At 40.1% G+C, this 18787-nt stretch overlaps 1 protein-coding gene across 1 annotated transcript in view; it reads left to right on the top strand.

Annotated features, from left to right (window-relative positions):
• The window catches only part of LOC149244187 (nuclear protein), a 152029-nt gene extending 136696 nt beyond the window's left edge, over positions 1–15333 (top strand). Inside the window, exon 5 of the mRNA XM_089374757.1 lies at positions 14797–15333. Within this exon, the coding sequence (XP_089230883.1) occupies positions 14797–14910 (114 nt within the window). The 3' untranslated portion in view covers positions 14911–15333. The remainder of the gene's footprint in view (positions 1–14796) is intronic.
• Positions 15334–18787: the final 3454 nt, after the last annotated feature.

Here is an 18787-nt window from a genome sequence, read left to right on the forward strand (position 1 = left end):
AATGAAGTTATTGAATATGCTAAGGGTTCAATTTCCAAACCATCACAAGAGCAAGCTCAAGCACTATCGAAGTATATGAAAGGGGAAATAAGGGCTCAAAGAACGCTTATAGAATTAATCAAGGATTCCCTCATCCCTTATGTAGCAAAGTTGGAGAAATCAAACGAAATCTATGATAAGTTGGTATAATTGTTTTTCATAAGCACTGTAGGAGAAGTTATATCTTTGAGAACTGAGCTATACAAGATGAAGGTATCAAAGGAAGAAGGGGTAGCCTCGTACCTTATGAGGGTGTCACAAATAAGAAATCAACTACAAGAGTTAGGGGAAATAATGTCCGTTAAAGAAATGACCACCATTGTGCTCAATGCACTACCTGATGAATGGGGAAACTTTATATCAAGTATCTATGGAAAGAAGGAAACCACTCCATTCAGTGAACTTTGGTCATTATGTAAGATTGAAGAAATTAGGTTGAAGGCAAAGAGCAATGTTGGATCAAAAGAACAAGTTCAAGCATACGCTGCCATGGCCAAGAGAAAAGGAAAGTCTGGAAAGTTTGGTCCTCAAAAAAAGAAGATCGATAGGTCAAAGATTCAATGTTATGAATGTAACGAATATGGGCACTTTAAGAGGAATTGTCCCAAACTCAAGATGAACAACAAGAAGAGAAAGGAAAGAAATGAAGCCCATGTTACCGAAGAAATGGAAGAATTAGAAAAGAAGAAATCAAAGATGGAGGAAGTGAATGATCTCTAATATGACTGAGATAATCTCCTTCACTTAGTTCTTTTCAGTTTTGTAAAAGATAGCATTCATGATGGGAAGCATCACTAGCTTCAAGATGCATTAGAGTTAAATAGAGATGGCATTGTCATTGAAGGCTTGGAAATACAGTTGAAGTAGAAGTCTACATGGTTGTAGCAGTCAACATGATAGAAAGAAGGTAACTCATGGCATCTCCATTGGAAGCATATAAGGAAACTGAAGTAGCAATATTTATGGTTGGAATAAAGTCATCTAGTATGATAGAAGATAAAGAAAAGGTCATCATACATTGTCATTAGAAAGGAGCATTTGCAAAATGAGGATCATCAAGATCCTCCACTAGAATCTTTATGAGAAGACGCAAGTGTCTCGTTGATAGTCTTCGGCCCACCTTGTATGGGATCCACTTCTAAGGTATGATGTCAAAGATGTGCAACATGTTGAGTTGTTTGAAGTATTTCTATCTTCAAGCAAGAAAAGGAAGCTGTTAGAAGGAAGTCTAGATGACCAAAAGAAGGAAGAGGTATGTATGTATATTTGATAGATAAATTCATGTCATCATATGGTTGCAGATAGAAAGGTTGAATGCTCTATCTCATGAGCATGATCGAAGAAGAAGGATCTCTTCCATTAGAATGAAGCATGAAGGCATGTACATAATGTGCCTTGAACTCTTCCTCATATTGATAAGATGAAATCAACATAATATGAACTCATATAGAATATGAGGTGGTTGACAATCATGACTCCTATAATGAAGGATCTATGTATAGAAGTTTGAGGAAGCTAGATTTGAAGAAAGGAAGAAGAGTTCGTGAAAAATGCAACCATTGTCACATAAGATAAGATAAGTGATCAACATTCGATAACTAGAAGAATTAGCTATGACATCTCCATGGAGAATTTATGATGACCCTAATAAATTCTGTAAAGGAAGGAGACCCTTGACATTGAATGTCTTGGAGAAGGAGTCATTCATGTGCAGGATATCAATGTTGCATAAAGTTGATGTCATGACGAAAGGCCATAATAAAAAGGTAATTTTTGATTTGATGTTCATTTTGATTGTTGAAAGCATTTGGTTGGGTTGTTACAGGGCTATTGAGAAAGAGATTTGTAGATGTCACCTACAACTAGTACTCATGTGATTGGATGGAAGATCCTGAGAGAAACATGACTTGGAAGAGGTAGTTGTATGAAAAAAAAGCTGGACGTGGACTAGAAGATCACTTTACGATAAAGAGAAGCATGACATGACTATTGGTTCAACACTATGGTTCGTTGAAAGGAAAGTGATGAATAAGATGGACGATGCCCTACAAAGAAGATCTAGAAGATGAAGTCTCCATGATGAAAAAGTTGAAGTTCATGACATTAGGAAGAGGAGCCCCACAAGCAGTTGATAGTACCATGATCTCCACCAAAGAGTAGAGAGTTGCTATTGGAAACAAGTCCCTAGTTAAGAGAGAGCTTGGGCAAGTCCCTGGTTAAGAGGGAGCTTGAGTATATTCCTTTTTTAGGAATGAGTATATCCTTCCTAATTGAGAGGGAGAGATAGACACATCATTCTTGTCTTCATGTTATGAAGAAGGAATGGAGGATTGGGTAAAGCATCTGATATTGATTCCAATAATCTTTGAGGATGTGGTAGGGCATCCAATAGGCAAGAGTAGTTGAAGAGGAAATTCCTTGAGGATGTGTTATTCCAAGATAGGAATTGTCCTAAAAGGACATAACCTTTTAACACCCGAGTGGGGTATGTGCCTTGAGAGACAATGATTTAGGTGTCTATAAATCATTGGTCTCACCATCTTTGTGCTCTAATCTTGTGGAGAGATGGAGCTGTTAGTCAGGGCCTTGCTATGTGACAATTCTAGTTGGTATATGTTGAATTTTCTAAGTCTATCCGTTAGAAAATTAATCTTTATTCTGCTAGTTTATTTCTTCTACTTGTAAATTATGAACAAGTTATTTAAAACATATAAATAACGAAATAAACACAATACAATCTCAACATCTACAGATCATCAGCTGAAAGAAAACAAACACACAAGTGACACCGTTATTTTTGGACAAATATCCCCGGAAAAATCCAATGCAGGAAAATCGGTGTAGTTATTCCGAGGGTTTATTATTATGCAATATTTCCTTGAGTACAACTGGGTGCCTAACCAGCTCACTCGACAGAGAAAAATACACGACAACAATACCTTTCTATTCGGAAACAGGTATTCAGAAAACCTGTCCCACGAAACCCTCTCCGGCAACTCTAAAGCTCAGTGCTAGCCCTTCTGGGCTCTACGTCAGCCTCCTACTGCACTGTGTCAGCCCCAGACCCCTCTGCGTCAGCCCTCTGAGGCACTGCACAGCCTCTGGGACCCTCTGCGTCACTCCCTGTGCCTTCTGCGTGGATGACACAGCCCCTCTAGGCTCTGCGCCATCTCTGCTAGGCTCTGCGTGGCATGCTCTGGTTGCTGCTCTCGTTCTCTACTTCTGTGCTGGACTCTTGGCACTATCTCTGCCTCTCTGCCCAGTACTCACTGCCCCTCGCTGCTGATCACTGATTCAATTTTGCTTAGCAACCTCGCTCTAGCAAAATGAATCACTGATCACTTTGATGTGTAGTCTCCTCTTACACTTTCCCCGTTGGTCCTTCAACGACCGAGATCAAATCTCTAATCAACGACTAAGATTAGATTTGGCTTGATCCATGACTTTTGGAACCTTCTAACCCAACTTTATATTAATACCCATTAATATTTTATTTTTCCTAAGTTTAGACTTAGGAACTCCATTAAAAATATTAATTATTGTAATATCTCCCAAACTGGTTAGAATCTGCCCAAACCATTTCTGGGTCTTGGAGATCTCATGTGCTTTAGCCTCTCCATCAAGTTTTCATGGCTAGAGCACATTCGATGCTACCCCAAATCAATACTCCCTCTTAGTGAGGACCGTGCTCTAGTAATACTCCACATTAAGCATTACTCTGATTATACGACATCGGTACCTGTGCTGATGCTAGGCCTCCCCGCCCAACATCCTCTGCACTTCTGCATCTTGTACTGCTTCCCATGGCCCTGCCATTGCCACTGTTGCATCCGTACGACAACTCCCTCTACATTCGTGCTGCTGCTGGTCCATCCTCCCAACATTGCATTTGCATTGCATCACCCTCTCATCATGCTGCATTGTGCTACTGTATACTGCTACTGCACTGCAACTCAGTCACTGAGAAGTAAGTAACTGATCCACCCAACTTCTGACATCCCTGTCCAGCTAGAAACACTCCTGATGCTGAAGCTCTCTCTGCCACTAACAAGTGCTCCCTCTATTGACCTCGAGCTGCTGCAAAAACTCCTGCATCTCGCAACACTGCAAACCCCTCTGTGCCATCTTGCACTGTTGCAACACTCCCGTGCCTCTCGCACTGTTGCAGCTTGCTAGCCTCGTGCTGCCCAGGAATTCATACATTGTAGCACTCTCTGCTGCTTCATCCGCATTCGTCTCTACCGACATCCAATCCTGCTACTCTCTCTTCGGGGCTCCCATAGCAAGGTATAATCCAAGAGGTGGGTACCTCAAGGATCTTGCCTCTCATCCCCTGTAGTCCTCCTGACTATAGCTCGATGTCTCCCCACCTCTTCTATAGAGGTACATGAGCGCTCATGGCACAATCGTCATCCTCCTCGACTTCTTTCTCCGCCTTCGCTGGCGTTGCCTTAGAGTCAGAAGCCTCTCCCTTGTTCTTCTTTCTTGGACATTGGTTTGCATGGTGATCCAGTTCCCCACAATGGAAGCACTTGACCTTAGAGAGGTCCTTCTTCTTCCTCTTCTCTTGCTTTCCCGCAGATGCCAAAGCCGCATCCTCTTCCTCTTCCTTCTTGATCCAGACTCCTTTGCTGCTACTTCCCGTCTTGCTCAGCTGTCTGATCTCCTCTTGGTGAAGAGCCGCTAATAGTTCTTCCCAATCTGGAAGACTCGCCCTGCCTAGTATGCTCTGGACAAATGTCTCCCACTCCTCGGAGACTGTGTTAAGTGCGGTCCTCACCATCAACTCCTAATTCGACGTGGCTCCTATGGAAGTCAGTTGGTCCCGGATCTCCTTCAACCAACCAAGGAAGTGATCTATTTGCTCCCCCTTCTGCATCTGGTATGGCCGTAGCTGATTCTCAAGTAACATCTTCCTTTGCACGGAAGTATGTTGATACAATGTCTTCAAGGTGTCCCACATCTCCTTTGCCATTTCCTTCTCAGCAATATGTTGGACCACATGATCCTTGACCTCATCAAGGATGATGCATTTTGCCTTGGCCATTGCCTCCTTATACTTCTCATTAGCTACTGGGTCAACTAGGATAGCCATAGTTCTCAAGGCGAAGCCCTTCATGCGATGTTTGTCTAGAATGGACAAGATCCTGGCCTTCCAGACCACAAAGTTGGACGCTCCATCCAGCCTGTCCCGATCTCTCAGTCAATTCACGGCCATCTCTCTGCTCTCCTCTGTCGACTCCTCCGAGTCTCTCTACTTCCCTCTGGAAGTTCTCCTTTCGATTCCTGCTAAGTCTCTGTACTTCCCACCTAGAAGTTCTCCTTTCTACTCCTGCTGAGTCTCACTACTTCCCGCCTGGAAATTCTCTGCTGGACTCCCTCCGAGTCTTGATTTCTCTCCTGGAAATCCTTTTGCCAATCGTCAAGTCGCCCCTCTCCGATCGTCTATGCACCCGCAACACTAATCTGGATTCCTTGGCTAGAAATCCGCCTCAGAAACAACTCCCTCTAACTTGGTTTTGCCCTGTTAGTTACTATTTTGACCATAGTACCCCACTAGCTTCGCTCCCGCAAACTGCCCATAGCTTCTTATGCACCAGCAACTAAAGGAATGAGCCTCTAGGCTCTGCGTAATCCCGACTCTGGCAAAAATAACTCCCTCAACCACTGCGTCAACCTTTGCGTGGCTCTACATGAGCTTCTTTTTGCCCTCCTTAGCCTCTGTGCTGACCTCTCTCTGGCCCGGACTAATGACATAGTCCCTCTGCGTCAACCCTTCCTCTGCCACTTCTGTAAGGATCAACTTTCTATCACTCGGGACAACTGATTCTGCTGTAAAATGCTCTGCTAAGCTGATGCCTTCAGCTCTCTTGTGATCTGCAACCACGCTCTGATACCATGTTGAATTTTCTAAGTCTATCCGTTAGAAAATTAATCTATATTCTGCTGGTTTATTTCTTCTACTTGTAAATTTTGAACAAGTTATTTAAAACATATAAATAAAAAAATAAACACAATACAGTCTCAACATCTATAAATCATCAGCCGAAAGAAAACAAACACACAAGTGACACCGTTATTTTTGGACAAATGTCCCCGAAAAACCCAATGCAGGAAAACCGGTGCAGCTATTCTGAGGGTTATTATTATGCACTATCTATAGATCAACAACTGAAAGAAATAGCAAACACACAAGTGACACCGTTATTTTTGGACAACTCATCCCCGGAAAAACCCAACTTGGGAAAACTGGTGCAACAATTCTGAGGGTTATATTATGTAGTCTTTTTGAGTACAACTAGGTGCCAAATTGGCTCAATGGACAGAGAAAATAATCCAACAGTAATACCTCTCTATTTGGAAGCAGATATTCAGAAAGTATGCCCTACGAAACCCTCTCCAGCACAATTTGAAGCTCAGTGTCAGCCTTCCTGGCCTCTGCGTCAGCCCGAAACTCACCGCGTCAGCCCTTTGAGGCTCTACGCAGCCTGTATGAACCTCTACGTCACTCCTACAGCCTCTGCGTGGATGACGTAGGCCCTTCTGGCCTCTGCACAGTCCCTTCTACATCTGCATGGCTCCCTTGGGCTCAGCGTCTGCCTCTCTCTACTTCTGCACTGGTCTCTTGGCACTATTTCTGCCTCTTTGTCTCGTACTCATTGGCCCTCGCCGCAACTGATGACTTATTCGATTTCTCTTAGCAAACCCCGCTCTAGAAAATCTAATGACTGATCACTCTGGTGTATTCTCTAACTGACTCTCAAGCTTCCTCTTATACTTTTCCTGTTGGTCCTTTAACGGCCGAGATTACATCTCTAATCAATGGCTAAGATTAGATTTGGCTTGATCCATGTCATTTAGAACCTTTTAACCCAGTTTTATATTAATACCCATTAATATTTTATTTTTCCTAAGTTTAGATGTAGGAACTCCATTAAAAATATAAGTATTTTAATATCTCCTTAACTGGGTAGAATCTGCCCAAACCATTTCTGGGTCTTAGGAGATCTCATGTCTTTTAGCCTCTCCACCAATTTTCGTGCCTAGAGCACATACGATGCTACCCCAAATCAACACGTAAGACTATCATAAAATGATTGTCATCGTCATGCTGATTCCAACCATAGGTGGCACACCATAGAGCTCCTCACAGTTGAGGAGATACGCTTCGTCAAAGTTCGTGCCCTAAAAAGCATGGTCATGATCCCCAAAATTATTTTCTCAGTCCAGTGCTTTTATTTTCCGTAGCGTATTTTATTTGTGAATAATTGCAGCGTGAGTTTATCAATATTTGCCGTTAATAATTAACAGAAGACAAATGAACTGAGTAAGTTAGAAGATAAATTTCCAGTTGCCGCAGTTCATGAAAATTCACAATTCAAGGCCATTGAGAAGAAACTCTTGATAGATGGCAGGTCAAAGGATTTGGAAGAGTAGAAAGATCTGGTCAAATATATGTCTTGTTGTTAGGATGCTACATTTCGCAGTGGAGAGCCAAACAATATATTCAAGCCAGTATATTTGGATGCTTTGATACCATGTCAGATTCACAAGTGAAAGCGGGGAATCAAATAGAACTAAAACAAACTCATATTCTATAGTAACTCAATCACGTGTGCTAGAGAAGAGAAACCTAGTGTGCTAGAGAAATAAGAGAGAGAAACAGCAAGAGCAAGTCCATTATACAAGAAAAGATAACTAGAACCAAGGGGACGTGAGAGATAGATGCCCTTAGGCAAATATCGCTTTATTAAGTGAGATCAAGATCACTAGAGGGATAATAGAAATGAGAGTTGTATATTTATACACAACTCAAATGGGGTGCCACCACAAGAGTGGTTAATGAGCTGATGTATACAAGTTGAACTAGGTTGTCCTTAACCAATCCCTGGTATTAAAATAAAAGATAATAAATGATAAAAGGATGACCTTAGCCATGATTACAAATACATTAATCATACATGTGAGTGCATTGTTGTCACATGTGAAAATTACAACCATAGTTGTAACAGTGTCTGTTATGAAACCAGCTCACAAAAAGATAGAAAAGAGAGATCCACGCCTTAGAATTCAGCCTCTTCGAGGGGGCAACCTCCTTTACATTACATAAATGAACAATTCTTGGATGATTCAAATGACAAAACCTCCTTTCTATATATAGGAGTCTAAGGAGTCACAATATAATCCAGCCGACCTAACAATAATAATATAAAGCCACAAAAATAACAATAGAGGGATTCTATGGGGCATAGAAATAACAATATGGGGGTAATAGGGGCACAACAATATAAATAAGGGGTATAACTATAATAGTAATGGGGTAATCACTAGTATTATAGGGACCCAACATGCCCCTCTCCTTCAAAAAAGTGTTGTCCTCAACGCTTGAGTAATTCTGGATACTTCTGCATAAAATTCTCATCCTCCCATGTGGAATCTTCAGCGGATAAGTTCTTCCACTTGATAAGATACTCTGAAATTGATCGATTTCGTCGCTGTCGAGTTCTTGTTTCTGTGACTGTTTCCGGTTCCAATATAATTTTTCCTTCCTCGTCAAGTTCTGGCAATATTGTTTGAATTGGGAGCTTGTCGCCTATAACCTTCTTTAAACATGAAACATGGAAAACTGGGTGCAATCGAGAAGCTGCAGGAAGCTCCAATTTGTATGCCATAGTACCAATCTTTTGCAACACCTTGTACGGACCATAATACTTTGGTGATAGTTTATTATTCTTCTTAGCTTGCTTTAGGGACATTTGCTTATATGGTTGTAGCCGTAGGAATACCCAATCACCTACATCAAAACTTCTTTCACTGCGATGTTGATCTGCTTGTTGTTTCATTCTATTTTGTGCCAACACGAGGTTATCCTTTAAGAGTTGGAGGACTTGTTGTTGATGTTCGATGTGATGTTCCACTACCTGAACCTTAGAATTTTCTCTTAAATATGATGTGATGGATGGTGGTTGATACCCATAAAGTGCCATAAATGGGGTCATTTTTGTTGCTGTATGGAAGGAAGTGTTATACCACCATTCAGCCAGAGGCAACCATTTGACCCATTGTGTCTGTTTATCAGATACAAAGCAACGAAGATATCCTTCCAAACATTTGTTTACTATCTCAGTTTGCCCATCAGATTGAGGATGATAAGATGAGCTATGAGCTAACTGAGTACCAAGACAAGAAAATAATTCTGTCCAAAAATTTCCAGTGAAAATGGGATCTCTGTCACTTACAATAATCTTTGGGTTTCCATGTAGCTTTTGAACTGTTTCCATAAATGCAGTAGAAACTGTACTGGCTTTAAATGGATGTGATAATGCACAAAAGTGTGCATACTTGGTAAGTCTGTCAACTACCACCATGATGACACTCTTTCCCTCAGACTTGGGTAAACCTGTGATAAAATCCATTGAAACCTCCTCCCAACGTTGGCTTGGAATGGATAAAGGTTGTAATAGACCCGGTGTCTTAATTGTTTCAACTTTATTTTGTTGGCAAACCAAACATTCCGCCACAAACTTTTGAATATCTGATTTAAGGCCATCCCAAAAAAATTCCTTCTTAACCCTGTGGTAAGTTTTTAAAAATCCTGAGTGCCCTCCTAAGGGAGAAGTGTGCAATTCCATAAGAATCTTTTGTTTTAGCTGGGAATTCTTACAGAGGTATAAGCGATCTTTGTACCATAACGAATCATTTTGCCAGCTAAATGTATCAGAAGTACTGGAATCTTGTTGTAGCTTTCGAATAAGTGCCCACACTTCTTCGTCATTCTTCCATTCCTCCCTTGCTTCGTTTATCCAATCTGGTTGGATAATAGAAATGGCACACAACAATGCTTCCACATCCTCATCCTTTCTTGAGAGTGCATCTGCCACCACATTTTGCTTCCCTTTTTTGTAGATGATTTCAAAGTCATAACCCAACATCTTTGTGACCCACTTTTGTTGCTCTTCAGAGGATAATCTTTGTTCTAAAAAGTATTTAAGGCTATCATGATCCATTTTTACCTTGAAGTGTCTTCCCATTAGGTAGGGTCGCCATTTCTTAAGTGCATGGAGTATTGCCAACATTTCCTTCTCATAAATAGCTTTGCTTAAAAACTTTCCCTTGATTGGACGACTTTCAAAAGCAATGGGTCTTTCATCTTGCATTAGAACAGCACCAATTCCATTTCCTGAAGCATCACATTCCACAATAAAGGTTTTTGTGAAGTCCGGTGTAGCTAAGACGGTGCTTGGCACATTGCCTCTTTAAGATGTTCAAAGGCCTTTGTTGCTTCCGGAGTCCATGAAAATGAATCTTTCTTCAATAATGTTGTTAGAGGTGCTGCTATTCTCCCATAATTCTTAACAAACTTGCGATAATACCCTGTCAACCCAAGAAATCCTCGCAGATGCTTTATGGATGTGGGGATTTTCCATTCCTTAATGGCTTTAATTTTGCTAGGGTCTACCTTAACTCCTTCATGAGATACAATATGACCCAAATATTCCACCTCCTTGACTCCAAAGAAACATTTGGATCTTTTTGCATATAATTGTTTCTCCTCCAATAGTTGTAGCACCCTGTCAACATGTTCAACATGATCCTTCCAAGACTTGCTGTAGATTAGTATATCATCAAAAAATACTAACACAAATTTTCTAAGGAATGGTTTGAAAATTGAATTCATCAAACCTTGAAATGTTGAAGGTGCATTGGTAAGGCCAAAAGGCATGACCAAAAATTCATAATGACCCTCATGAGTTCTAAATGCCGTTTTCGGAATGTCTTCAATCTTCATTCTGATTTGATGATATCCCGAACGAAGATCCAACTTGGTGAAGTAAATTGATCCATGCAATTCATCCAGTAATTCATCAATGACAGGAATGGGGAACTTATCTTTAATAGTGAGCTTGTTGAGCTCCCTATAATCCGGACACATGCGCCATGATCCATCCTTCTTGTGCACCAATACTACTGGAGCTGAGAAAGAACTTTGACTCGGTTGAATTATACCAGCCTTCTGCAACTATACGTTCAATTTCACTTTTTTGGACATAGGGATATCTGTACGACCTGATGTTTGGAGGAACACTTCCTGGAATCAGATGAATAGCATGATCATGATCACGCATAGGTGGGAGACCTTTGGGAGTCTCAAATACCTTGGAATGATTGTCCAGGACTTTTTGGAGATCTGGAGAAATAGATGATTCCAATGTGGAAACATCTAGCGAACATAATTGTGCAATTACACCTCTTTGCTCCTTTTTTAGAAGCTTTGTCATGCCATTAGAGCTGATTATCTTTCCTGGTTTCCCTGCAATACCCCTTAATTCAACTTCCTTTCCTTCCGTAGAAAATTTGATGAAAAGTTCTTGAAAATTAAAAGCTATTGTACCCAAGGATTGTAGCCATTGGACTCCTAGTACAACATCAGCACCTCCCATTGGAATGGAAAGCATTGGGCTAGTCAATACATATTCTCCCATGGATAGCTTGATATTATGGCACTTTCCAGAGCAATTTATTGTTCCTCCATTTGCAATCATCACTTGACACTCTGGTGCTGGATATAGGAAGCAATTCAATTCTTTTGCTACCCTACAATGAATAAAATTGTGGGTGCTTCCTGAATCAATCAACACTATTACCTTTTTCTTCTTGATTTGTCCTTCTATCTTGATGGTTTGAGGAGTGGTAATTCCCGCCAATGCATTACAAGATATGGTCGGATTTATTTGTTCTTCATCTAGGCTTTGTTCCTAGAATATATCCTTTCTTTTGACCTTTCTTGCTCTTTTCTTCTTCCTCTTCACAATCTATGTAGAATAATTTCTTCTCAGCACACTTATGACCTTTTGTGTATTTGCTATCACAATTGTAACAAAGCCCTTTTGCTCTTTTTTCTTCCAATTGTTGTGGTGTCAACCTTGTAGGTTGTGGAAGACTAGGGGCAACAACACTTCCGTCTTTATAGTTGTGAGTGGTATGCTTCCTAGTTGCCATAATTTTGCTTTCCATTTTTCTTGCTAACCTGAATGCCTTCTCTAATGAATCAGGTTCCCAAAGGCGAACATCATGTTGGATATTATCCTTTAAAGACCCTATGAACACATCAATCCTATGCTCCTCTGGAATATCTTTTACCCTTATGTTCAATTTTTGGAACTCCTCAATGTGCTCCATTATTGAACCCTTTTGTTTGAGACTTATCAATTGGCTAAAAAAAGTGTTGCTTTTTGTATCCTCATAATGTGCTATCAATTCTTCCGTAAAAATTGCCCAAGTGATAAATTGTTTACGAGAACAAAGCCATTGATACCATACAAACTGATTTGGTTCCAAATATACAGTTGCCATACGTACCTTTTGTGGGTTTTGCACATTATTGAGATCGAAGAATTGCTCCATCTGTAATATCCATGTGGCGGGATCCTTGCCATCAAACTTCCTCATCGATTTTTGGAATATGGTGATTCTTCGATCCAACATTAGCGTCTATGGAATCATGATTAACATTTCTTTTGTTCTCATCATGAGTTTCCTTTACTACCTTTTCACCATTAGTAAGTATTTCTTTTAGAAAATTTGTCAAATCTGTTTTCAAATCTGCCATGTCTGTCTTCAAATTTGTGTTCAAATCTATCTTCAAATTGTCCATCTTAGCTTCCATGCCATTCATCTTAGCTTCCATGCCATTTATCTTAGCATCTGTTAACTTGCCATTTATCTTAGCATCTGTTAACTTTTGTGAGCGTGACATTTGTTGCACTTGTTCTTGTAATTTTGATATATCATGTAGCATTTCTTCCTCTTCTTCATGAGTCATGCTAGAGCTTTCAGGTCCTTACTAGGTGTTTGCATTTTCTTTCCTCGGGGCATCAGTTACCGATAATAATGCTCTACTATGCCCTTTGAATTCCTTCAAAATAAATTTTCAAACCAAGCTTAAGCAAAAATTTAAAAAAATCTACACACATTTTTTCACTTTGTAGGAGCTCGATATTGCCTCTGATGTATCTCTGTACTTTCCAATCATCTAGTTTTGAATTTGTGACCTGTAGTAGCTCTCTGTGTCCTCTTTCCAATGCCACCAGTCTAATCCAAATTGGATTCTCCAAGAAAGATTTATGCACAATCTCCCAAGATGACCTGATTATAGACCTTTCCAGAAGAGCGAAGTTGTATGAAGTGCCACGTGTACAATTTTCGATATTTGGTTCTGAAAAAGATATACAAGAAACTGCAGTCCGTCCTCTTTCTATACCTTCTTACGAAATTTCAATTTGATTCCCAAAGAGAAAGTTATGACAATTTTCGCCAGGTCACCTGTTTTGAATGTAATTCAGGAGTCTGCAAAAAGACTAACTTCCTCAGATCATATCTCCGAAAATGTCGCGCGAAAAGCTCTGAAATTCGGACCCAAGGTTCAGCGCGATTTCTTCTCAAATGGGTTTTTTTTGCGACTTCTGAAATATCACAGAAAAAAAGTTATAGCGAAAATGCCATGATGACCTGTTTGGAGCAGCAAAACCCTAGAATCCAAAGCTCTGATACCAAATGCTATGAAACCAGCTCACAAAAAGATAGAAAACAGAGATCCACGCCTTAGAATTCAGCCTCTTCGAGGGGGCAACCTCCTTTACATTACATAAATGAACAATTCTTGGATGATTCAAATGACAAAACCTCCTTTCTATATATAGGAGTCTAAGGAGTTACAATATAATCCAGCCGACCTAACAATAATAATATAAAGCCACAAAAATAACAATAGATGGATTCTATGGGGCACAGAAATAACAATATGGGGGTAATAGGGGCACAACAATATAAATAAGGGGTATAACTATAATAGTAATGGGGTAATCACTAGTATTATAGGGACCCAACAGTGTCGTTATATGTTCATTGTATAGAAAAATTTATTGCATGCATATACTTTACACTTATTACAGATTTACAAACATGCAAGCTATTATCTATGAGATAAAGTTGAGAAAGTATTGAATAGCACGGGAATTGGTTTGCGTGTAGCTCGTGGAAATTCAAGGCCTGATTCAGTTGGGATAATCATAGGACATACTAAACATGAATAACTGATATGTTTTTGTACCAGTTGTCGCAATCCTATCGGTGCCTCCCCTAGTGAGAGATATAGTGAGAAACCCATATCAAAAACTGCAACCACATAACTTTATCTATCCAAAGTCTGATTGAAGCTCTATGGACAGGTGGCTAGCTTCTAAAGGAAATCTTTCTGTAAACTGTTTTGGAGAAAGCCAAGACTGCCTATTGTTGCAGAAGTTGATCTTCAACAGAAATGGTTGGACACGACTGTCACATAGCGTATTCTCATTCCTTCTGTATTAGTTAACAGCCCTGGTTAATGGGAGCAATATGATATTATATAGAAGCCCCTTTTAGGAATTTGTGCTTAAATACTAAACAAAATAACATGTATCGGTAAATATAATGTTGTATGTGACGTTTGTCTTTGGTTTCAGTATAAAAGGAAAGTTGGAAACTAGAGAAAATAGTATTATAATGTGGTCAGTTTCAGTTTGTGGGCTGATTTTATATCTAATCAAGAAGGATTCCTTTGAGCCTACTTAAGGTGGTGGTTTTATGGTGTTATGTTTACTACTGTTCAGTATTTGTGTGAACAGTATCATGCACGTAAGACATGTCAGTTTGCATGAAAAGGTGTGAATAAATTCTCACGCATGGCAAATGCTAACTTTTTTTTCATACTTTTGACAGTTCAAATGGAGGAATGGATGGTTTTACTCACTCTCGCAAAAAGCTACAGCTAATGGACGGCCTGATCCATGCCCAACTCATACAAGCTGGCTAAAAGAATTGGGTGCCATTTAGTACTGAAATGCAAAACGACCCTTCATTATTTTAGGTTTGTTGGACTTGTGGTTAGAATATCTTGTTCTGTCTGAATCATAGCTTTGTCAATTGAAAATTCTCCCAGGGCCAGTTTTGTGTCTTTTTAATCAAAGACATGCGTTGTCAAGACTGTGTTTGAGGCCATTTTATTCACACGCTTCTTTGCGTGTCACATCATGGCTCCTAGAATTAATTTTAGGAAATTCAATTTCACTTGAATCAGGAGCGATATTACAAGCATAGCTGGGATGATGGAACGCTTCCACTTTATAGCTATATTTCTCGAGTCATTTAGAATTTGAATATATTTTATGAATTGGAATTTGATAGGGACAAGCAAAACTTTTCCCGTGTCACCATACATTCATGGACAAACAAGTCAATATATTTTTTTCCTCGTAATTTCATTACTTATTTGAAAATGTTACAATTTTTTTTCCTTCTAATTTAATTATTTATTTGGGAAAGTTACAAAATTATATTATTACATGTTTTCTAAGCATTTTTTTGTTAACAGCCCTTTTGTACCATTTCAATACTTAACAAAAAGGGTCTATATATGAAACTGCTCTTTCTCAGCGTTATCAAATCTAGTACATCAAAGAACAACACTCTACATATCCACTCAAAGGATTTAGCATATTCAAATCACAACCAAAAATTTCAAATTTAGAAAATATCAATGAATGGTCTATACAAAAGGAAGTTATTCACAATAGCTTTTATGTTGTCAAGAACCGACAGAAATTTGACATATTTCTCTATGCTAATGACAATGAACATTTCAGAAAATGTCGTCATTTTAAATGGAACACTGTTTTCTTGCAATGTATCCTGCGGATCTTGTAAGAATTGGTAGGATCATGTCATCCTACATGCACACAATAGAAATCATTTTTTATTTTCAGTGAAGACAAGTTTTATAAGTGCAGGATTTTTGACAAAGACAATTAACACCAAGACCTCTTCTTTTCTCTTGAGCAACAAATGGAGAAAGTGCACCCTTGTTCAGCCTTCTGTTCAGTGGCATTAGCTAGAGTCTCCTATTCTTGCGAGGGTCTTCTCTAGGCATGCACTCTGCTTGATCAATCTGCTCCATTGCTCAGCGTGGATGTCATGTAGACAGTGCCACTTTCTTACCATATCTTAACATTTGCTCCCATTCTCTTTATGTTTCTTATCAAATTAGAAATTTATTGGAACTTCACATGCCTCCTCAAAGATGAATACGTTCCACCTAGTCCTTGATTGGCCAAATATATTCGCAGTTATCCTTTTGTCTCGAGCTTCTATCTTTTGTTGGTTATTTGCACATTCTTTGTTTGTTGTGAAGCCAAACGTCAACGCTAATGCCGACCTTCTCAAAGTCTACAAACCGCAAATGACCATGCCGACAATCCACCATTCGCCGACTTCTAGACACTGCGTTGCGCACGTATGCAAAAAACATGCAAAAAACTCTAGAGCCTTGGATGAGTCTATATATATGTAGTTTTGCCTCAGCCTGAGCAATCCAAGCAAAGGAAAGGCTTGTAATGTAATAGAAAAGCCTGCGATTTTCTCCATTTGTTAATGTATTCTTGTTTCTAAGTTCTTGTGCTGCCTCTGAGTTGTATACTGCTCTCTCTTTGATTTTGTTAATGTTAGGTATATTCTATGCTTAGAGCAATATATTTCAATTTTCACAGTTAGCTCAATACCTTTTCCAGATTAGCAATCACATCAGCATTAAAGTAAATTGCAGATAGAACATAAACATAAATCGCAGAAGACAAGCCAAGACAAGAGGACACAAGATGCGGCACTAGCCAGGGACAAACCCCAAACCCCAATGTTGGGAAACCCTCCATCAATTCTTCTTATATGTTCTTCAATAGTTCTGCAGAGAGAGAGAGAGAGAGAGAGAGAGAGAGAGAGAGAGAGAGAGATAGTACATTTACAACAGAAGTCAACATTTTGGCTTATCTGGATAAGAGCATAAATCATCTCTAAGAAGATGATACATGAGATCAGTTGAAGACATGTTTCTTCAACTAATTCTCCAAGGTGACTCCTTCACCTATCATTGTGTTGCATCTCGTCATCATGCTGCACCTCATCGTGCTGCACCATGCTGCACCCATCATCACAATGTTGGACCTTATCCTGCACTGTTGTCCCATGTGCCATTGTTGCACCATGCTGCCACGACTGTCCCATGTGCCATTGTTGTACCATGCTAGCCACTGCTGTCCTATGTGGCATACTGCTGTCCCACTGTAAGTGACATGGCCATTCCATGTTTGCTTCTTGTCCCATTGTTTTGTTGCTGTCCCATCACAGCTTACTATACCTTGCTGCTGTCCCAACAGCCTTGCCATACCTTGCTGCTGTCCCATGTGTCTTAGCAACACCATGTAGCCTGGCTGTCCCATTTATTAGCACTGTTGTACAATGTCATTGTTGTCCCATCATTGTGCTGTCCCATTGAACATTGTTGTACCATGTCCAAGGACCCTCATTCATTAGCATCCTCATCGCCAAAATACCATCTGCCACATGCTACATCTCACTGTTCAAGGTCCATTCCTATGTTGCCATGTAGGCCTGGTTAGGGCATCACTATAGTCCCATATCCAACCTTCAATTCTGCTGTTAAGGAGTGCGGTTGCCCTTTGTTAGGAGGTTGACCCTTCTTACTGTGGTTCTAGGCAGTCTAGCCCTCTTTAACAACCTCAACTTGCATGTAATTACTGCGGCACCCTACAACAAGACTGTGTAGGGTTGCGGCTTCCCTTCCATGGATCTGCACTCCTCTAGAATGCCCTCAAATCAGTCCTATGACTGCAACTCTTCCAGCAAGGGAAGTGACCCTCCTTCACCCTGAAACATGCCTTAAATTAACTGCGTTTAGCCCTTAAACTTACCTCAGAGATACGCTGTCCATACAACCCTTCCACATTGTCTAGGGAAACCTCCTAACGCTGTGGCTAGGGCATGCTATTATCCTCCTTGACTGCGTCTTTGTAGGGACCAACGTATAGGGCTATAGGCCTCCTTCTTGACTGCATAGAGACCAACGTATAGGTTAGGGCTCCTTCTTGATAACGTTAGGGCTAGGTTATACATAGAAGCTAGGGCTAGGACTGTGGCTAGGGCTAATTGTTAAGCTTTCTTTCCTCTTGCGTCTTAGGGCTACTTCCTCCTAGATTTCTCTCACACTAAAACCCAAGACAAGTGGAGAGAAATCAAGAGAGAAGTGTGTGTGAAATGACTCTCAAGTCATCTCCTTTTATACTAAAACTTTGAGCACATGTGTGGGTTATTTGGTTGTTGGCCCACCTTGACGAATTGTGTTATAACATAAATAAATTCATAACTCCATGAATACTTATCAGAATCGGATGATCTTTAGATCAATCCTACACCTCCTGATGAGAGGGATCCAAGAAAAATATCAGTTTCCATAAATAAGATGATCCACATGGAGTTTGACCCTAGTTGCCAATTTTAACACTCCCTCTCAACTAGGGAGAACTCCATCCGCTGATCCATCTATCCGATTGTACTATCTCTGCCATCAGTGCCCTACACTGCTCTCTTCTCTGCTCTGCTGAACCATGAAGAAGAAGAATTGATCGAGAATGTCTCATACCATTCTCTAATGATTCGAAGTCAGTTCCATATGAAGAGAGTGTGTCATACCACTCTTACTGATCCCAGATCAGTTCCAAGAGAGTGAGTCATATCACTCTTACTGACCCGAAGTTAGTTTTATTGATCCCAGATCAATATCACAAGAGAGTGTCTCAAACCACTCATACTGATCCCAGATCAATGGAGGTCATACGAGCATAGGGAGTAAGTAGATACAACG

Source organism: Pinus tabuliformis, chromosome 8 (assembly GCF_031772625.1).
Source record: "Pinus tabuliformis cultivar Carrire ecotype Pingquan chromosome 8, CPIR1, whole genome shotgun sequence".
Lineage (NCBI taxonomy): Eukaryota > Viridiplantae > Streptophyta > Pinopsida > Pinales > Pinaceae > Pinus > Pinus tabuliformis.